The sequence below is a fragment of the Folsomia candida genome, unplaced genomic scaffold (genome assembly GCF_002217175.1).
Source record: "Folsomia candida strain VU population unplaced genomic scaffold, ASM221717v1 Fcan01_Sc005, whole genome shotgun sequence".
Taxonomy (NCBI): domain Eukaryota; kingdom Metazoa; phylum Arthropoda; class Collembola; order Entomobryomorpha; family Isotomidae; genus Folsomia; species Folsomia candida.
Genome location: NW_019091197.1, coordinates 4,161,183 through 4,183,775, shown reverse-complemented (window position 1 = coordinate 4,183,775; position 22,593 = coordinate 4,161,183). Strand labels below are relative to the sequence as shown.

Here is a 22,593-nt window from a genome sequence, read left to right as displayed (position 1 = left end):
ACATTAATATATAATGTATTAATTAATGTGTCAGTAAATGGTTTTGTGTAAATATGACTGTATCTAAAGCGATTATGGTCTTGTCACCCCATAAGAGTTGTCTCACATCTCTATGTAGGATATGCAATTCCTACACAATAAAATTGCACGGATAAGATATAATTTGTAGCATAAATTCACACACTGTTAAAATTATTAGCGTTTATTTCGAATCAAGAATGGAACAGCTATGTAAATTGTTGCATTATAATTTATTTCGTCACGATTGCCAAATCTATCAATTAATAACTTGGTGTTGGACACGGGCCACCCCCACCACCAATTAATTCAAGCAGTTCATCGATCGTGTATTGCCCAATCCATCCGTTCCCAGCCAGCCTAATCTTCTCCGTTATTGCGGCCTTGTTAGCAGCAAACTCTGCATCGAAACAAGCCTTGAGTCCTGCCGACCAAGACTCCCATTCGACCGGCGATCCACCAATGAGCCAATTTGGACCAAACGACATTGACACGTCACCCCCAAACGACAACGTGTTAATGGTCAAGGTTCGAATGGAAAGCTTGTTCGTGATGAGGTTGGCGAAAAGGACGACGCGGATGTCAAGTTCTACTTGTGAAGCGTCCAAAAATGCGGATCCATTTCCTGAATAGTTTCCGGATGGAACGCAAGCTTGTGAAAATGGGCGTGCGTCCAAGTACCCGGTCGCGTCATATTCGCCCGATAGATGAACTGAGGGTAAAGTGAGGTGAAAGTCCAAGGTCAAAGTAATCAGAATTATGGTGTACTCGTACGAGAGCCCAGACAATCCGGTGGCAAGTAGGTCACTGATTATAATTAAATTAGAAATTTAATTTTTTATGATAGAGAAACTTTCGAATTTACCCGCGAGAACTGCCCATATCAATTCGGAACAAGGGATCGAGTGTGGCATTGATCGGTTTGGCAGGCGAATTGAGTGGATCAGGGATCGCTGAAAAGTTAAGATTTCGTTTTTAATTTAATTTGTGAGTATTTAATTAATTAAGTGCTCTAGACTTACGACAAGGCGGTCCAGTTTCTCGAGTGTCCTTAAGGATTGCTGCAGAAGAGGCCGCAGCCAGAAGTACAATAATTCCAAATAGTTTCATTTTTGGTTGATTTTAGTTTATCGGGATATCTCTGACTCTTGCTCTGGTCGACAAGTGATGCTTTCAATCCGATTCTGAGAGGATTTTATACTTTTGGCTTATTGGCTTATCTCGCAAAACACCTGCTCCGAGCTACAGCCACCTGTTTCAAAGAATCCACCTGTTCTGAAAAGCACACCTGCAGTGTATTTGTACATAATGATAAGTTACACTTCCACAATAAGTGTGGATAGATCGACTTATCTGGAAGGTTGGTTAACAAGAAGGGCCAAATTGGGTTGTGCAATCAACAGGTGGGACATAGACAATGATGGTAACAATTTAAATTAATAATATTTTTGGACTTTTCAACTTGGACTTTCACAATGTTAATTTGTTCACGCTCTGACAGCGTTGGTTATTCAAGTAATCATAACTTGTCAACCAGATCTCCGTACAATGCACAAATTAAGTTGCCTACCATATGTACCAAAATCGGTCATATGAAAAAAAACATTGAGCAATTTTAATAAGCAAAGTTTAAATGAGTAAAGCAATCGGCCAACAATTTGCCTTGTTTTCTCCAGTGCCATTCAACTCTAAAACATCAAATCTAAACGTAATCAATTCATTTATGAAATGCTACGTCCATTTTGATGTAATATTGAAAACACGAATCACATATCGTCGTTGAAGCTGCCAAAAGGGCCATCTCCATTTTGTGTCAATTGACACAAAATGGAGATGGCCCTTATGGCAGCTTCAACGACGATATGTATGTAAGCACGCTCACTTTCCATGTATGTATCACCATGCAATGTTGATTGTCTCATCTTTATGCATATTGAAAGAAACGTGCACATATTTTTAACATAGGTAATTGACTTGTCGATTGGTTAATTATGTAATACACCAACTATTGTAAGACTTATCAAATCGTAAGTTTTTATTGACTAATATTTATCATGATGGTACAACAGTTAACCTTTAATGCAAAAATTGTCCTTGAAGAGAAAGCATTGGATATGCATTTCTTCTGTGACACTACTTGGAGGGTAAATATGTATTTATGTATGTACACATGTATGTGCATAAATTCTTTCACAGAAAACAAGAAATCCTGAGATCGTGCCGTTTCCCTGACGCTTTAGGTACCCGATTGATTCAACAACATAAAGAGCTTGGGGTAGAAATGAGACTGGTTTGAGATTCCAATATAAAATTGAACTTTAATAAGCAGATGAATAAAGGTGATGACGATTCTAATTTAATTCATGTCCCGTTTACCACAAAAATCGTCGAACTGACTAGAACAAATCAGGTAAAATGTGCAGATGCAAAATTAATATCGGACATCGTGGCGAAGAACTTGTACAATTCATACATTTACATGTGCACGAGCGTGACTAACTCCTTTTTGATTTGGCATGATCAATTTTTCTCACCTGAGTTGTAACTATATTTGTAAGTATTTCTCATTTATCTTGGTCATATTCTGGAAAAAACGTGATATTTACATAGGTATATAGGAGTGACCCTTCAGAGGTTTCCTCCGTTGTCAGTGCGACGACATGATTCATATCACGGTACAGTGGCCGAAGATGCCAACTTTCTCCACCTGTAACCATGCAGGAATGAGCTCGGAGAAAGCTAGAGGTTTATCTGACGGCGAGGAAGAGAAAGTGAAATTTCTTTTCCATTCAACAACCTGGCTGGATAGTGATTACTGCTTACAAAAATTGCACATTACAATCTTTTACTCCTACTGCATAATTACTATTGCATAATTAGAGAATTGCAGTTTTATATATCTGTATTCATCTGAATATAATTGACATCGTAAAAATATGGCAAAAGGAAAATTTAATCGGTTCGAATTCTATCAATTCGTAATGACAATGTTGAGTTTGACCCTGAATATCGTCACGGTGCTGCTGGTAGCGAGAAAATTCAGGATTAAGCGGATGTTGAGGTGACGTTATTTAGATTAATTGCAATATATTTGTTAACTAATAGTTATGACTAATTTAAATATTTCAAAATACTAGACAATACGATTACTTGGTTGTATACGTTTCCATGACGGCCATCGTCGCTGCGTCGACTGGAATGTTGTCCCTGTTTGGTCGTGGGGTTTGGCTGACGGGAGATCTTGCCTGTCCCACAACGGCATTCATTTCTAGTGAGCATTGTAAAATTCTAGATTTTATCGGCGTTAAAAAATTGCTTATCGGTTAACAATACAATTTAGTCGGATTTCTGCAGTGGTTTTGATCAACGTGTTCCCGGCGGGCGTCCTTGCCCTAAACTACGACCGGATGAAAAGTCTTCTCAGGATGAGCTCATCTTCAGCTCATCCTGACCTCATCGTGAGCTCATCGTCAGTAGTAACCTCGACTAGAGTCCATTTCCTGCTCATCTTCGCATGGGGGATATCTATTCTAACAGCTATTCCACACTTTTTCACCACCGCTTATAACGCCAAGAAGTTTGAATGTTACAAGGCAAGTACATAAATTGTTTGCAATTTCTACCAATTTAATTGCTAATATTATATGACAGAAACTATTCAAAATTCAAATCAATTTTTTTTCTTCAGAAACCACTGTTGGACTTAAAATGGGCCATACTTACGTATGAAATCGTGAGGTACTCCATATTTCACGGGCTTGTGTCCTTCTACTTGATATTTGGTAAATTTTGTTGATTATGTATGATAGTTTTTAATAATCAAGTAAAATTGAAACTACTGTCTTTTGTAATTATACTTAACTCCAAACTAAATCCATGAAATTATACATAGAACTGTACAAATTGAGACGCATGCTGCCCTCAATGTTGAAGAAAAACGTACGTCAACCTCAAAGAATTGAGTTTCTTAAAATATAGCAAAATTCATTTTCGAAATCTAGTTTCTGCACAATTTTTCCACCATTTTAGGCTGATGGGACCCCTCATCTTCTCAGGTTCGTGTGCATCAACTCGATCGCCTTCGTCGTGACGTGGCTTCCCTTCGGTGTCATTCTGACCGTGTACGAGCACGTCCGCTCTTTAGATGCGGACAACTTCCCAATGACCAACTTTTCACTGTGGGTGATATTGTCGGCCTATCTCGTCGCCCTACCCCTCACCATCTTCGGGACGACAAAAGACCTCACGAAGAGGATTTTTCTTGGTCGAAGGGGTCGGCATGCTGTGGGTCTTGGAATTGTGCGACAAAGAAGGGTGACCTATTTGCGTGAAAGCCGCGTATAACAATCGTCCTAACAAGTCTTGATCGAGATTTGAAGGAGGAAGGAATAAATTTTATCCTGTACGGCTTAAAATGCTGTCAAAGTTAAATATCTCGCATAATTAATACGCAGGTTTTTTCAATCAAAATCTACTCAAATGCTATAAAATAATTACAAATAAAATAATTATCATATACACATTTTGCCTGGGAACTTAATTTATTATTTAATGTACATGTACGTAGTTAAGATTTATGTTACACACGATTCATGGAATTTGTCATGGAACAATAAATACTTTTCAATCATTACCACATATTTTCCTACAGGAAAATAGGCCTTATGTATATAATAATATATATAATAATCGTATGTATATAATTAACAAATAGATATTCTCTGATACTGATCACCATGGATGACTGAAGAAGCTACGCTTGTTAGATATTGGTATTTCATGACTGATCACTGCTTGGGCTACGTGGTGAGATCGACAACGTTGTGATTGAATTCTTCATGTATTGCCAACCACGCTTTACTCGAGAACGCTTGGAAGCACATCGCACAAGAAAATGGTCTCTTGGTATGACTTGAGTGTACGTGGGCCCGGTGAGAATTCTCACTATAAAAGTAAGAGGAACATCCTACGTCAATCAATTTAACAAATGAGAATAAAATTAGTCCCGATTTAAAAATAAATAGGTAATAATAATTCGGATAAAAATTTCCCACCTGGCCATTCACACTTGAACTTGATCTTGTGTGATTCCATGTGAGCAATATATGACTCTTTTTGATTAAGCACTTTCCCACACCTTAGACAGGTAAATTTTGTCCTAGTCGTAGACCAGCGGATTGGTGGAAGTCCTTTATATTTGTCAAACTTTGTCTTTTCTCGCTAAAAACCAAAAAAGGATGGTTAGCAATTCGATTAATTTTATTTAATTGCGACGTATTTGTAGTTCGATTATGTTACCTGGAATTTGTTAACCATTGTGGCGAATGGGGTGAAAATAATTTTTCCACGCTTACCACCTTTCGATTTTTTACTACTTTTTGGTGGCGCAGACGAACTTGCGCCTTTGGAGACTGGAACCGGGACGTAACCCACACCTGCGAGCGGATCGGGACCAACGGGGTCATCTTCTTCGTCATTTGAATTTTCATTAAAGCTCATCGTGAATTGAAGATTATTCGGTTTATCTTCGACCAGTTGTGTGGCGTTGGTAGGAAATTGGTTCCACATGGATGATTGAATTGCGTCAAATTGTCCGTCCTCTGTTGAATTCTCGACTTTAACTCCTTCCTCGATATCTACCTCGTCATAACCTCCAGCGATAGCGTCCCCTTCAATTTTTACTGGGTCTTCTTCCATCATCGCTTAACCTGGGGATTTGGTAATAAATAAATAGTAATATCAATGTCCAAATTTGTTATCTATTATATTTATAGGATTACCTGCCTTGTCTGAGTTAGAGACTATATTTCTGAGAATTTGTTAAATTTTCCTTGGGCAAAAATAAACTTGTAACTTTATTTGGCTTTTTAACTAACAGGATCCAGGATCTCTATAATTCCTCTACTTAAATCCACAACGTTTCATCCTTCATATAGTCATATTTGCACGACCAGTAATTGTTTATTAGTACCGTTATTGGAAATGGAAAAGGTTTATAATTTGAATTAATTTGCAAGAAATGTATTATATTTATGTTTTGCAATGAGCAGATGTTAAATGAAGCAAGTGTGTTTCGCTCTCCACTTTCCTGATGACAGTTCCCACGGCAAGGGTGAGACGGAGAAATAATTTCACATGCCACACAATACACAAACCACGGCCACGTACACTGGTCCGGATTGCTTTATTTGTTTGCCAAAACCTCTAGCTCTCGAACCATTCCATTTTTTCCAATTCTGCTTTCGGGAATCGAGATATGAAGTTCTAAGGGGCATAACTAATGCAATTTTAATTGACCACCACCCCTCTTGGGGGTGTGGTCACAGGTCAGTATTTATTTTCTCGCATTACCCCATCAAGTGGGGTGTCATTTGAAAGGTCTAATCAAGCTCTAAACAACCCCGACTATTATTTGGACATTATAGGCACACCCACAGCCAGGGGGTATGGTCAAAATACAAATTCGAAAGTTTTGTTTCGATAATTTTGAGGATGTATTTTCATGAAATGACAATATTCTATAGTTTTATGAAGTATTTCTTCCCTCTAACTTAATTAACAAAGAAAATAACACCAAACTTATAAATTTAGTTATGCCTCCTCAGGGGGTCACCACTTCATAAAATTCCCCCGCTCGTAATAAATTTTTTCGAGGGGTTCGTTTTACCATATTTCCTTCTCCAAGTAATGGGCAAGATATTTTGAAGCGATTGTGTTATTTGGAACACTCGAAAATTTCATACGTGACAATGATTGGAGCACTCCAGATATTTTGCTTACGGCAATTTGCAATTACATAAATTCAAATCTCTCTGCCTATTTGTAATGGTGGCAGCTGGTGGCAGCAGTTTTTGTAGATGAGATATGGGGGATTAATAATACATTTACGATTCCTCGAAATAGCACAGGAATAGACAGGAATTTCAACTTTAAGTTTTCCCCATTTAGCCCAATGTTACAAGGCAAGTTTAGGCATACGCCACGCCATAACCACTTGAACAATTCAAATGAAATTTTCCAAAATTAAACATCTATGTCAAAGGTACTGAAGACGGTACTTTGTTTTCGGATCGGTGAGAATAGGTTTTGGCCAACAAATGGAGTATTCCGGACCAGCGTGCCACGGAATCAAGAAATTTCACCGATTTTGGGATAATTTTGACCTAATAAGTATGGTAAATTTTATAATTAAGGTTCCCATGGATGACGCGTTGGCGCGTAATCTCACTCTGCCCCTATCCAATGTATTCAAATGCAATTTCTAAAATCGAATCAACTCCATGAGTTTTGAGATAAATGCAACTTTTGATATTTTAATCTAAATCTAATTTTTGGTACTACAAACAAGTCGGTTTGAAAAAATTAAAAAATTCATTTGCCAATTTTTCACAATAAATTTCCTCGAAAATGAATTTTTTAATTTTTTTTCAAATCGACTTGTTTGTATTACCAAAAATTAGGTTTAGATTAAAATATCAAAAGTTGCATTTATCTCAAAACTCATGGAGTTGATTCGATTTTAGAAATTGCATTTGAATACATTGGATAGGGGCAGAGTGAGATTACGCGCCAACGCGTCATCCATGGGAACCTTAACAGGAGAAAGATAAAGTTAATCGCTATCTCTCGAATACAAATTATCATACTACGTCAAATTACTATGAATTTTAGCATTCCGCTATAACCAATGATGTGATGCTCCCACCGATATAAAGTAACAAAATTTACCTAAGCTTAATTAAAATCTCATCACTCCTGCAATTCACAATATTATAATTTTCTCCAGAAATGGTAACATCTCCATCAGCCACTACATTCTCCAGGGTAACGTTATTCCCATGACTTTCTATTCGGCCACAGTTGCAATTTCTGAATGTGGCACAACCATCCCGAACCTTAATTCCTATGTCGCGTTGTGCAGATAGGAAACCTGTCCCAGTATAATTTGTCACCTGATTATCGACACTCCAGGTGACCGTAATGCCCTCAAAGTGTGTGTTATCCTTTTTCAAGCGATTAATTGTAATATCTTTCACCCTGTTATGGCTCCCCATCATCGCAACCCCATAATTTACGTCGGTGCAGGACACGTTGCTAATGTTATTATAAGAACCATAAAATCCTAACTTTGGGCCAGCATAGGTCACAATGCCGTAAAGCGAGTCTGCCATGACAATATTGCTCACAGTATTGTAAGACCCATGAATTCGGATACACTCGATGTCACAAGTATCAAATTTTATATTCTTCACGGTGTTTCTATCGCCTTGGATTAACAAACCCCAGAAACTGCTCGTAATTATTGAGCCAAATTTCGCATCTCCTTGAACCGTGATATTGTTCCGGTTTATGCAAAATTCTCCGACAAAGGTTCCTACACCCAGATTGATGGTGTCTCCGTCGGAGCAAAATTCCAAACAGTTCGCGAACTCGGCGGTATCTCTGGCGAAAAAGGTTGAAGACGTGGGAACGTCTAATTTGACGTCAAGAATCGAATGCATCCGAAAAATTGGTTCTCTCTTGGTTAGATTTTTGATCAGTTCTTTAGAATTTTTGATAATCCTGTGGTTATCAACGATATCTTCAATTCCACCGTAAACCAGGTCGTAAAACATTGATGTCCGATTACCCCGGATCTTATCAAATTCCAATACTTCCCACATAATTAGGCCAACGGCGAATAGGTCAGCTTGCAGGCTGTAGTTGGCCTGGCTCTGGCCAACTTCTGGTGCCATGTAGCATGGTGTGCCAACATTACCAGTGAGTTGGGCACTTTCGTCGGAAAAAATTTCTGAGATATATAAAAATAAATATCAAAATTCGCAAATTTTTATTTCATTCATATGTAATTCCATAATTATTTATTAGGCGAATTCATGACAACGGTCGAATATCTGGCAAACTTCAATTTACTCGGTATGTTTGTATTCCATAAAATTGTATACATTTTAAAATATTTGCTTAATGCAAAATATGACATTGACGTGAATACGCCCAACAGTCAATCACCTGCACTTTCACCCCAGACCAAATTTTCCTCTCCCACCACCCTCCTCGAAAGCCCGAGATCTCCAATCTTAACCGGAAGCACGTATCCGGGATGGTTCGAGAAAAATATATTTTCCGGTTTTATATCCCTGTGAATAATGTTCAAGTGGTGAAGAAATTTCACTCCCTCGATAATTCCGCGCACAATTCCCAACTGAAGTAATGCAACGCGAAAGTCCTTTGCGTCAAAATTGTCTTCCAGCCAATCTCGCAAAGTTGGACCGCAAAGCTCCATCTGAATCCAGAGAGCATCCGCAAATCCATGCTTCCTTCCGAAATAGTCAAATTTTCCAAGCAGTCTAGTTTCAGAGGCGCAGGAGTCGTAGTCATCCGCATGATAACTCTGATCCTTTTCTGTCGATGGCAAATTGTACAACTCGATGAGTTCTTTGGGCAACGATGTGAAGCCAAATTTATACGTGAAGACTGAATTCGGGTGAGCAATTTTAAAACAATTTTCAACTTCACGGGAAATTAGGGAGCCTGAAAATGAACTTGAAGACGTAGAAGTTTCGTTATCATCTTGTGGAACACGTAACCATGGACTTTTTCCATGGAGACGACTCATGTTTGAAACAGGAATTAGTTTTACAGCAGCGGTCGTCTCTCCAAGACGATGGTGAAATTTTGTGATTCCAAGGACACTTCCGAACGAGCCGGATCCAAGTTTTGAGACATGTTTTGCTTTTGAAATTGGTAACGTGGTCTTGGAATAAGTGAGTTTTATGTTGTGATAGTTCCAGTCCATTTTTGACTAAATTTTAAACTACAGGAGTTGTGTTTAGGGAAAAATGTAGTGTGTTCTACATGTGAAATTAAATGATGAAGAAGAGGAGTGTGAGGTTTTGGTTTAATGAGAGATTAATCTGTCAATACTCGACAATTAGAGATATGTATGATTTGCTTATCTGATTATTGAAATCTCCTGGAATCCTCGCCCTTGAGCAAGTAGATATGAGTTCATACTTAAGCTACATAAATATGACAATTTTAATGTGACTAATTTTATGAATATGTAAATATCTATGTATTTATACATTTGTAAATTATGTATTTGCATATGTTTGTAAATATGTACACAGTAAAAAGACATCATATTTAGCATAACATGCTAATTATCTCTGTCTTAACTGCATAGTCTAAATACTCTTTACAGAGATAGAAAAATGCGTACACATTTTTAAAAACATGGATTTCATCTTTGTTTGGCTAAATAAGTACATAATTACTCTTGCAAATACGTTATGTAACCAATGGGTGTACTCACGACAAAGGTTGCAAAATATTCTTACGGGTAGAAATATGGCGATTTTCTGGAAAAATTTGAACAAAAACACCTTGATTTTTCAGAAAAAAATCTGTAAAATACCCAAATCTCGAAAATTTCACAAAGTATCCTAAATTTCCTATGGGAAGCTTGTTTCATATTTCAGTCAGTTAACAATTATTGACTGACTACATTTAATTATCTGCTATAATTTTGAGCTTTTTAATACTGAGGCAATGCATGTACTCCTTGCTAACATTGTAAATACTGTAAACATGCGAGTATATAAATACTATATTTCATATACTATTTTCAACCGCGAGGATTACGTTGGATTTAGATAATAAATATCTCAAATTATCAAGTTGATCTCCCATTAAACCAAAAAACAACATTCCTCCGCTTCATTATTCCATTTCACATGTACATAATTAAGTAGAAACACATTACATTTTTAGCCAAACACAACGTATCTTGCTAAGAATTTAATAAAAAATGGAGTGGAAACCTCACAACGTAAAACTTACTTATTCCAAGACCACGTTACCAATCTCAAAAGCAAAACATGTCTCAAAACTTGGCTCCGGCTCGTTCGGAAGTGTCCTTGGTATCAAAAAATTACACCATGTTCTCGGAGAGACGACCGCCGCCGTGAAACTAATTCCTGTTTCAAACATGGAACGCCTCCATGCAAAAAGTCCTTGGCTTCGTGTCCCACGAGATGATACCCAAACTTCGACGTCTTCTTCAAGCTCATCATCAAGCTCCCTAGTTTTCCGTGAAATTGAAAATTGTTTAAAAATTTCACACCCGAATTCAGTCTTCACGTATAAATTTGGCTTCACATCGTTACCCAAAGAACTCATCGAGTTGTACAATTTACCCTCAACAGACAGAGATCAGAGTTATCATGCGGATGACTACGACTCTTGCGCATCTGAAACTAGACTACTTGGAAAATTTGACTATTTTGGAAGGAAGCCCGGATTTGCGGATGCTCTCTGGATTCAGATGGAACTTTGCGGTCCAACTTTGCGAGATTGGCTGGAAGATAATTTTGACGCGACGGACTTTCGCGTTGCATTACTGCAATTGGGAATTGTGCGAGGAATTATTGAGGGAGTGAAATTTCTTCACCACTTGAACATTATTCACAGGGATATAAAACCGGAGAATATATTTTTCTCCAACCATCCTGGATACGTGCTGCCAGTTAAGATTGGAGACCTTGGGCTTTCGAGGAGGGTCGTGGGAGAGGAAAACTTTGTCTGGGGTGAAAGTGCAGGTGATTAACCATTGGGCGTATTCACGTCATTATCATCTTTTGCATCACGAAAATACTTTACTAAATAATTTTGAGAAATAAGAACATGCCGATTTGTTAAGTAAATGGGCGAACAAAATCTCATGATTTTTTATCAATTACATACATAGTTTTGTGAAACGTAGTAAATTTCGCAAAACTTTTCAACTTGTGCTGAGATATTTGAGGGTTGGTGTGAGTTCGCCAATTATGCAAATAATTATATGAACAATATAAAAATGTATGAATTTTTAAATTGATTTATTTCAATATTTCTCAGACAGTTTTCTTGTCGACGGTAATGTCCAACTTACCGGTAACGTCGGCACGCCATCCTACATGGCACCGGAAGTTGGTCGGGGCAACTACAGCCTGCAAGCTGACCTTTTTGCATTTGGCCTAATTATGTGGGAAGTATTGGAATTTGATAAAATCCGGGGTAATCGGACATCAATGTTTTACGACCTGGTTTACGGTGGAATTGAAGATATCGTTAATAACCACAGCATCGTAAAAAATTCTAGAGAATTGATCATAAATCTAACCAAGAGAGATCCAAATTTGCGGATGCGTTCGATCCTTGACGTGAAATTAGACGTTCCCACTCCTACAACATTCTTCGCCAGAGATACCGCCGAGTTCGCCAACTGCCTGGAATTTTGCTCTGACGGAGACACCATCAATCTGGGTGTTGGAACCTTTGTCGGAGAATTTTGCATAAACCGGAACAATATCACGGTTCAAGGAGATGCGAAATTTGGCTCAGTAATTACCAGCAGTTTCTGGGGTTTGTTAATTCAAGGGGATAGAAATATCGTGAAGGATATAAAATTTGATAATTGTGACATCGAGTGTATCCGAATTCATGGGTCTTACAATAATGTGAGCAATATTGTCATGGCAGACTCGCTGTACGGTATTGTGACCTATAGCGTGCCAAAGTTAGGATTTCGTGGTTCTTATAATCAAATCAGCAACGTGTCCTGCACCGACGTAAATTTTGGGATTGCAATGATGGGCAGCCATAACAGGGTGAAAGATATTACAATTACTCGCGTGAGGAAAGATACCGCACACTTTGGGGGTATTACGGTCACCTGGAGTGTGGGCAATCAGGTGGAAAATTACACTGGGGTAGGTTTCTTATCTGCACGGCGAGATTTAGGAATTAAGGTTCGGAATGGTTGTGCCACATTTAGAAATTGCCAGTGTGGACGAGTAGATAGCCGTGGGGATAATGTTGCCCTGGAGAATGTAATTGTAAATGATGAACAAATTGTCATTTCTGGAGAAAATTATAATATTGTGAATTGCAGGAGTGGTGAAATTTTAATTAAAGTTGAGTAAATTGGTAATTTTTGGGACTTTTTATCACTACATGGAGGACATTAGATTGGCTGTGGAATGCTAAAATTCATAGGAATGTATGTATGTACTTATGCAATCTTGTTAGTTGTTAATGTCTAAAAAATGCGAAATTCACATTCACTAAACTCGTCACTTTTGTATGATTCTGCTGCATAAAAAGACGGTGGACTTTTATGTACATCTGATGCATATGGTAAGGGTAATTGCAGATTTGTCTATTCTAATTAATTTTAGGTTGTTATTCGTTTGTAGTTGATTCGTTGGCCAAATTAGAAAGAAGTTAATAATGTTAGACAATTACTACTTAAGTATAATTAGTTTTAGTCTCGTATTGTTCAATTGCGTACAAACAGAATTTATGTTGTTCTACTACAATATAGTTTTTGTTAGCTTATGCATATATTTATATTATGCTACTGGGTTACTCCATGAGTTATGGTAATGGACCTCATGTCGAAAATCAATTTTTTGAAATCCTTCAACTGTGTGTTAGAGGACCTTAAAATATGCAGAAAAATCATTTTCCTGGAATTTCTAAAGTTTGAATGGGGCTGGTAGGAGGGGGTGTGCTTCCGTTGAGATACCACCCTTTTGCAGCCGCTATTGCACTCAGGGGCTTCAAATTTCACATCAAGCTATCATGTGCCAATACAATTGCGGGTCTTTTTTTCTTTTTTTGAAATTAGGTCACGTTGACCGTTTTTAGGTCAAAATCCGCAGCATGTCAAATTTGTCTGAAAAACAGAAGTCTTACATAACCCCATAAATGGGATATGGTTGGAAAGGTCTCGGAAAGAGGATTAAGAATATATATACTTTGTGGGGTCTGGGACCACTCCCTGGTGTTCCAGAGACAGAACAATATTTTCGAGTTTTGCCCATCTATTTCTATGTTAGCTCCCCTATCTGCTGCAGTGTTAAAATCTGGAGAGATAGAAAATTCTCATTCTCCTGTTCTAAAATCTCAGGGGGTGGTCCCAGACCCCACAAAGTATATATATTCTGACTCCTCTTGCCGAGACCTTTCTAATGATGCCCCATTTATGGGGCTATGAGAGACGATCTGCAGAAAAATTTGACATAATGCACATTTTGACCTAAAAAAGGTCACAGTGACCTAGTTTCAAAAAAAAATAAAAAGACCCGCAATTGTATTGGCCTATAGTAGCTTTGTGTGAAATTTGAAGCCCCTGTGTGCAATAGCGGCTGCGTAAAGGTGGTATCTCAACGGAAGCCACACCCCCTCTTATCAGCCCCACTGAAACCTCAAAAATTCGGGGAAAATGATTTTCGTGAATATTTTAAGGTCCTCTAACACATAGTCAAAGGATTTCAAAAAAATTGATTTTCGACATCAGGTCCATTACCATAACTCATGGAATAACCCTACTCATAGGTACATAGCTGATTAAACCGCCGGGATGAATTTTCGACATTTTATCGAATAAGAGCTGATAAAATTACTTATGTATGTAGGTACATATGTGTTCCCATTAATTTTTTCGCTTTAAAGAGATCATATATCTACCCGTGTATCTTAAAATTGCAAATACCACATTTACCGTCGTCATGCGTCCAAACGACGTGAAATCGGCAATTTTCACACCTTCCGGTCGCACAGAGTTTAGCACCTTTCTACAATATGCATCTGTCTCCTTGATCTTCCAGCTCTGGATAGTTGATCCCATCGAAATTTGTGCCTTCCCCACAACGTTGCACACAACGATTATAAATACTGTGCAAACGAATGACACAATCGTACCCAGCACTTTACCCGTTAATACCCGTGTGAAATTGTCCTCCGTAATTTTGGCCGCTATAACAGCGCAGTTGCAAGATGCGCATATTCCCATCACTATGGTAACCGTCGTGGGGGCAAAGTTCTGCTGGGTGACGAGGTTAGAGAATCGTTGTAAGAGTTGCGTGTTGCGAAGTGTTTTCAGAACATTTTGTATATTCCGTGTCATGGATTTTGTATATTTCGATCGTATTTTGCCCGGTCTGCGCCAATTAGTAAATATTTAGTTGATAATTTCTTAAATAAATACTTTCGGAAAAATCGTAACTCAAAAACCAGTCGAATTTACAATCTGATAACTTAAAATAAAATGAGTCCAGAAAAATTTCAAGTTTCTGACTGAATTTCAAGGTACAACCTTCCGCAGTACAATAAATGCCATTCCCTCACCTGATTTCCCCCAAAACGGCAATAACCTGGCAAATTTGTGGCATCAGGAGAAAAATCGAATTCAGAGCCATCAATACATCACACGTATAAATCCACAAGTGTATCAAGGCGAACAAAATTAGCGCAAGATTTCCTTCCTTCTCAATATAATCGATGAAATAAGATGTCAAAAATGCGTTGAGGTGCGGCGCCGTCAGCACGAAGAGGGGCAAGCCCACGGTAGAAAGGAATATGGTCGAGTAAAGGAACAGTTTCATCCAAGGTTCAAATCCGCAGATGAACAAGCCTTCTTTTTTTATGCGTGATTTGCAGAATTTATCTGATTGGATAAAAGAATCGTTGGGTTAAAGACTGATGGATTTAATGTACAATAAGCATTATATATTTACCCTAGGCATTGATTTCTTGGTACTAAAGTTGCTACTGCTTGGTATTAAAATATCGAAAGCCACACTATTTGAATTTTAGGAGCATTGCTACTAAAACGGCAAAACTTTAATACCAAGCTTTCTTGTAGGATGTTACTTTTCAGTACCAATTTATTAGGGTCATATGATATGAATACCACTTGGTATTACATATTTCAATAATGGATTTCGAAGAGTGCACTCATCGTCACACTGTAAATACTTCGGTAATAAAACATACATGCTATCACCAAGGTGACAATTTGTCGCGGACAAAGCCATAAACCGTCAACGACCGGTAACATCAAACATATTGTTACCGCTATCTTTAAAATCGTTATGCATATTTTACCTGAAAAAGATTGATGATAGAGAAATGAAGAATTATACAGCCCCATAATTGCGTCTTTTGACCATATAAATTCAATAAAGCCACAGAACGAGGTCTCAATCGCGACGGCGATACACACCAAATGTATTATTACGCGGAGAAATCCTAGTGGATTATCGTCTCGTAAAGTAACAGGATATTTTGAAACGAGGAGAATATGGTGAAAACTCAAAATTGCGCAATTTACATAAAATTTTGTTAAGGATTTCTTTCTAATTAAAAATTTAGTTTTCGGGTTGCCATACTCCCAAGGGACGCAGTGGAAGAGGGAAGATAATCGCAACACTTGGCGAGTTAAAGTTTGAGCCTGCTTGGAAATCATGTTGCATATGGACTGACCTGGATCTGGAAGAAACTGTTTTACAATTTGGGTTGACGCATTGGCTTAAGTTCCACTTTTTTCATTAACCTGGTTGTAACCGGATTTGAGATAAATGTCATTATTGAAGCTAACTATTACATATGTATTGAGAGTTGATTAAATTATCGATTTTGGTTTCAAATTTTTTGTACGGTTTGCAAGATTGGATCGTAACTCTTTAGTCTTATGAACGGAATAGAAATATATATGTATGTATACATACGTTCTGGGCTATGAGAATGGTATGGTGAAACTATATTTGGGGAAGATTTCATATTCTGAAGCAGATGTCATATTCTGATATTTCAACATACCAGAGACATTTAGATATGAGAGGTAGAATTAGATTGTGATGTTATATACATATTATGACAAACCAAACATACATTTGCATATGAAGTTTTGCACGTACATATATATATATATGTACAAAGGTCGAACGCTCTCTACTTAGGTAAATATGAGTTGTCCCCTTATTGAAAGTGTCAAGGTTCCCACTATTGGTTCAACCTGTTAACAGCTAATTTTGCATATGTAAAACTCCCAAAAATTAGCAAATTGGATAAGCTTTCTACAACCGAAAACAGAAGTTGATTATCTCTTTTAGTTAGAAAATGGCAGCACAAAATGTTGAAGAGGTGGAAAAATTAGTTTGCCACTAGTGCGAAAAAGTGTTTTTCTCGAATCAGAAAATGGCTCGTAACCACTTCATTCTTCAATGGATGTCCCGAACAAAATTCATCATACACAACACGTATCTAGGGATCGTGAAAATGTAAAAAATAAAATTTGGCCTTGTCGACCTGTCCGTCAGAAGACCAAAACACCGACGAAAAACATGAAAAAACTTTTACAGAAAACCCGAACAGATCCATGAGGGCTGCACCCAGAAAACTAAAAATTTCAAAAACCTATCTTCGCCAGATCAAAGCCAATAAGATGGGCTTCAAAACTTACAAAGCAAAAACCGCGGCAAAATACAATGAAGATAAAAAAGGAGGAGCTAAAGCAATTTGTGAAAAACTTGTTGAGAAAATGTTAAAAATTGATTTTTTCAAAAAGAAAGACAACGCTCCAAACGTACGTCAATGTTTACCCATTGAAAGATTTTTGCCATAAACTAAGAAACAATACTCTTAGGAAAAAAGGACATAAACAAAATCGGAAGAATTTCATCGGATTATAGAGAAAACCGTCATAGAAGTAGGTGAAATGAGTGGCAAAGCGCTCATGAGAGGTCCTCGACAAAGTGTTCTATCCGCCGGTATGGAAGAGGTATTTGGACAACTGAAGGACTAAAAAACTTCGGCATGCTCATCGTTAGGATTCCACAAAAGTTTCGTTAGATTTGATTCATGCATGCATTTTCTGCAGGTCAAAATAGACTGACACTTTCAATAAGGGGACAGTCCATATGTATTTCCTGTCGTTTTTCTTAGGTGAGGCATAGTAACCATGACCACATAAAAAATTGCATGGTTACGGCGAAGCCTAAGTATGCGAACAGACCCCCCCTCCCAAAGTTCCACTCAAGTTTGTGGCAAAACGGCTAATCGTATCAAAATGGTGTAAAAGGCAATCGTGCAGACCTTGCTGGGTAGATGATGCCCGTCAGGTCTAGAGACATGACAATCTTATTTCAACGCATTTAAAATCGATTTTAAACTTTCAAATGACTGGCAAATTCACTTTTACCATGCAATGATAGTGCGGGACCTTAATTTTCATATGCAGAAATCTATAACGCGTCATTTAAAACAAACCCGAGCGAAATCGGATAAGAAATGAAGGAGTTTTCTTGGTGGCATCTGCAACCAGTTACGTTACTTATAACAGTCCTCCATTACTTATCACGCATACCTAAATACGAGGTTTCCATTAGTAACCAGCATACGATAAATTATTGAGACTTGTGCTGACGTATGTAAATATGTGCATCTGCATGTACAATCTTAGAAATCCAGTATTAAAATAATACCAAGCAGTATTCATATATGAATCGACCAAAGTGGTATTGATACGTAATGTAATACTGCGTAGCAAGTATCGGTAGCAAATTATTACGGATCGGTATAATTTTAATACCAGATTTCTAACCGTGTATATCTTATATTAATGCATATTCTTAACTATACGAGTCCACACCCGCAGGAGAAACTAATTTGGTACAATATTGGAAATCCAGTATTAAAATAATACCAAACGGTATTCACACACTACTCAATAAAACTGGTATTGATAAATGATAAGTAATAAATTGTAGTAATAGCTTGGTAGCAAAATTTTACGGACCGGTATAATTTTATAATTTTAATGCCAAGCGGTAGTAACTTTAATACCGAAAAATCAATACTGGCGTCACTACACCAGATTTTTAAAGTGTATGCATTCACACTTAGGAGGGGAGCTTGCGAGGTTGATAATAACAGATCTTGATGCCCTTTGGATATGTGATAGGGTCTCATGAGTGTACTAAAACCCTGAAGTGGTTTGACTCCATGGCCACATTTGCGCCCGCCACACCCACTCAAAAATGCCCAAAAAACGCTTCCACGCCAGTTTTCACTCACTCAAATCCACGTCAAAAATCCAATTTTACTCGGATTTTGAAATTTCTTTCATCATTACACTCCCAGATAGTTGCTTTCTTCAATCCAATATCAAACCCAATTTTTTCGAAATTTTTAGTATTTTTAAAATTTGAAATTCTGAATGAGGATTGTTGTAGTAATCAACAACTCAAATTACGCCTGCGAAATAATCATCAGCAAAATTGAGTTTGATATGGAATTGAAGAAAGCAACTATCTGGGAGCGTAATGGTGAAAGAAATTTCAAAATCCGAGTAAAATTGGATTTCTGGCGTGGATTTGAGTGAGTGAAAACTGGAGTGAAAGCGTTTTTTGGGCATTTTTGAGTGGGTGTGGCGGGCGCAAATGTGGCCATGGAGTCAAACCACTTCAGGGTTTTAGTACACTCATGAGACCCTATCACATATCCAAAGGGCATCGAGATCTGTTATTATCAACCTCGCAAGCTCCCCTCCTTAGGGGAATTAATCTGGCATGCAACGCATCCGCACCCACACGTTGGAATTAATTTGGTATGCATCTACACTCAAGGGGGATAGTTAATTTTGGACTCTTGGTTATTTGTAGGCTTAAAAACAAAAAATAAATCAATTCTTTAAAAAAAAGCTTAGGTGAGGCTTGCTTAAAAGGGGAAAACAAGCTGTTATCATCGTGTACTAAAATAATGTGGTGCATCAGTGTTTATCCCAGAATTATAATTTTCGGTAAATATCCCAACAAATAATATGCATTACGGACCATTTGCCTCACCGGGGGCCGTGTTGTAATACAAACCATTGAAATAAATTTTTAATTTCATTAATGTGGTAATTGGGGTTGAATAATCTAATTTCTTGCTTATTTAATATATGCCTCTGCGTTCTTAATTTTGAGTAATTTGCTCTGATCATTGAGTAAGACTCATCGAATTTCGTTATCTATATATAATCGATTAATGGTCAAACTTATGACACTGGATTTCAAGAATTTTGTCCATCATCAATAATGTGAAATATATCCATGCTGATCATCAAAGATAATAAATATTATAATAAAATAGTGACGGAGTTTAATTATTGTTAATTTTTCATATCAATACATGATATCAATATATATGTCAAGAAGGTATATTTGTATCAACCAATTGATCACGGCCCCCGGTGAGGCAAATGGTCCCTAGTGCATATTATTTATTGGGTATATTTACCGAAAATTATAATTCTGGGATAAACACTGATGCACCACATTATTTTAGTACACGATGATAACAGCTTGTTTTCCCCTTTTAAGCAAGCCTCACCTAAGCTTTTTTTAAAGAATTGATTTATATACATATAAGGATTGATTCATAAGTTGTGGCACTATTTGAAAAGTCGTTCATTACGAAACGATAAGTTGAAATGTTAACAACTTTACTAATAATTGTTACACATGCGATACACAAAATTGCCCCAAATCACTTTGGTCCCGTCGACCCTCTAAAAAAAATTTCTCACAGGTTTTTCCAGGCCTGTTCATTTTTGCTTTTCCTGACTTTCTCCCCACAATCTTCAGGCTTGACTCATTACGCGTCGAATTTAAAACAGGATTTTCGTCCCCTTCCATCGTCATGAATGTTCTCTTTCGAATCAAGCCTAAAATTGTTCAATCCCACTTGTTTGGAAAACATTGTGGACATGTTCCAATTTAGTCAGAAAACCAATTTTTTCTCGTTGAGTAGTCGGTTACAATTCAACTGCAATGGCAAGTGGCTTCATCCGACCAAAATCTGACTTGGCCAAGTAATGACCATTTATGCAAGGAATTAATCGGTGCTTGACACATTCTGATAAATTAAGAGATGACACCATGGTCCAATCCGTTCTAAGGGGCTCTGAAATTGCTCCATTTTCGTCCAATGCTAATTAAATCTGTCATTTTTTTGTGAATTTTGTTTTGGGAAATACCGTAGCTTCATATTTGACATCTCTACGACTCGTAGCAACAAGAAATTGCTAGGGGCAAACTTTTCGTGGCGTAATTGTGACGTATGCTTCGTCACAACTGACAAGTATTCTGGATTACACTTTTTTTGTAAATTTAGTTGCGTCCCATTTTGGCTATTAATTTTTCATCTTTAGGGTATCTTGAGGACTTAGTTTTTTTGATGGTCTAATCCCCAATGATTCTGCTTTAATTCGGTGAAGATTTGGTTTCGATATCTTCACCCGTTGGGCGGCTAGGTGATCCGACGTGGATGGCGTCCCCTGAAAATTATTTGCATTCCTTTGATGACTTTGGTGGTGGTCTGCCACACATGGTGATTAATAATGTTTTTGAATTCGACTGATTTTGTTGAGTCATACATTGGTGTGTAACCAGAAATTGAGGGGTTTGAAATATTTTCACTTTTGAGGTGGTGGTGTGTCTTTCTCTTGTCTAATTTGGCAACTTTTTCGTACAAGTGCACCACGCTTGGACTTATTTTTCCTTTTGTCTGACGAAGCTCTTGTTAAATTGCCAACCTTTTTGAACTAAAACCCTAACACTACATCAGTTTGGCTATGAAATGCAACAATTCATTCACAAGAATTTGAACCTCTGTTAAAGCTGGAGTACACGAAAAAACAGTGCCATAACTTATGAATCAATCCTTATTAGAATAAATATTTCAAAACTACATTATTTACATATGTACCTGTACCTTACATTTAATATACCTGCACCCTGCAAGAATATTTAACTATTTAGGTAATATTTAACTTACGAAGATATGTATATTTAGTGAATATAAATTTGTGCATACATAAGTCTGTATGCACATAAAACGTATATATATATATGTATGTATATACATAGAAATATGTGTCAGCATGCATACATAATACATTTATCATCATTTTGTTTTGCAGTAATTCTCCTGGTGAAGAGCATCAAGTTATAAATTTGTCGATGAAATCCTTAGAAACTACGTATATGTTATTAAATACATGTAATAATTTAAACTTCAAGTTAAAGTCAAATAAATACATATATATGTACATTAATCAATATTTATAAATAAATGTCATGTATACCTATCCTAAAAACAAAACCGTATGTGTTGGACTTGCAACTGATTTAGATACACAAACAATACTTATATATGCATTTACTTACATATGTATGTCTGCACATACAAATCAAATTAATACATAAATAGCGTATATTCCTTGAGGTGTGTGTCTTACTTTAGTCTTATCCTGGCTATAATCAAATAATACGGAAGAACAAGTTCGGAGGAACGTACTGTTTACTCAATCCTGTAATCAAGCTTAAAATTAGATAGCAGTAAATGTTTCAAGTCGTTATTATGTATCAGGAAACCGGTGAATGAGTACAAACTTTCGTAATTTGGTAGTCTGAAAATTTTCTCAAATTACTTCTTAAACATTGAGGGTATTCATAATCCTTAGTGTTTTCCATGTAGGTACATAAATAAGTTACCACGGTTGCGAGATTTCCTAAGAGGCATAGGATTTTGCCATCAAGAACCACGTTAGTTAGATTACGAGTTTTACGAAGTTGGACCCCTTTTTTCTTCCTAAACTATTTTACGAACCTAAGGGCACTAAAGATAATTGTGAATACCCTCATTGTAAGTACATAGCCTGTCTGTTATGAAATTACACATATTACAAAAATTCTACGTCCC

The 22,593-nt window shown here is 37.2% G+C and overlaps 3 protein-coding genes across 5 annotated transcripts; all 3 read right to left on the bottom strand.

The window, feature by feature from the left end:
- Positions 1-162: 162 nt before the first annotated feature.
- LOC110849710 lies at positions 163-1,199 on the bottom strand. The gene is made up of 3 exons (XM_022097145.2): positions 1,041-1,199; positions 884-971; positions 163-825 (listed from the first exon to the last, which is right to left on the bottom strand). The coding sequence occupies exons 1-3, from the start codon at positions 1,126-1,128 to the stop codon at positions 282-284; spliced, it is 720 nt and encodes a 239-aa protein (XP_021952837.1). The 5' UTR covers positions 1,129-1,199; the 3' UTR covers positions 163-281.
- A 3,335-nt stretch (positions 1,200-4,534) lies between these two features.
- LOC110849779 (zinc finger protein 26) lies at positions 4,535-6,142 on the bottom strand. 3 transcript variants are annotated; one of them, XM_022097227.2, is made up of 4 exons: positions 5,803-6,142; positions 5,317-5,726; positions 5,073-5,238; positions 4,535-4,962 (listed from the first exon to the last, which is right to left on the bottom strand). In XM_022097227.2, the coding sequence occupies exons 2-4, from the start codon at positions 5,716-5,718 to the stop codon at positions 4,796-4,798; spliced, it is 735 nt and encodes a 244-aa protein (XP_021952919.1). In that variant the 5' UTR covers positions 5,719-5,726; positions 5,803-6,142; the 3' UTR covers positions 4,535-4,795. The 3 variants fall into 3 exon arrangements, with proteins under 3 accessions (XP_021952919.1, XP_021952918.1, XP_021952917.1); XM_022097226.2 differs by having other exon boundaries at positions 4,535-4,984; positions 5,799-6,132; XM_022097225.2 differs by having other exon boundaries at positions 4,535-4,984; positions 5,803-6,131.
- Positions 6,143-7,618: 1,476 nt separating this feature from the next.
- LOC118435692 lies at positions 7,619-9,884 on the bottom strand. Its single transcript, XM_035852081.1, has 2 exons — positions 9,028-9,884; positions 7,619-8,809 (listed from the first exon to the last, which is right to left on the bottom strand). The coding sequence occupies exons 1-2, from the start codon at positions 9,812-9,814 to the stop codon at positions 7,743-7,745; spliced, it is 1,854 nt and encodes a 617-aa protein (XP_035707974.1). The 5' UTR covers positions 9,815-9,884; the 3' UTR covers positions 7,619-7,742.
- Between the last annotated feature and the right edge of the window lie 12,709 nt (positions 9,885-22,593).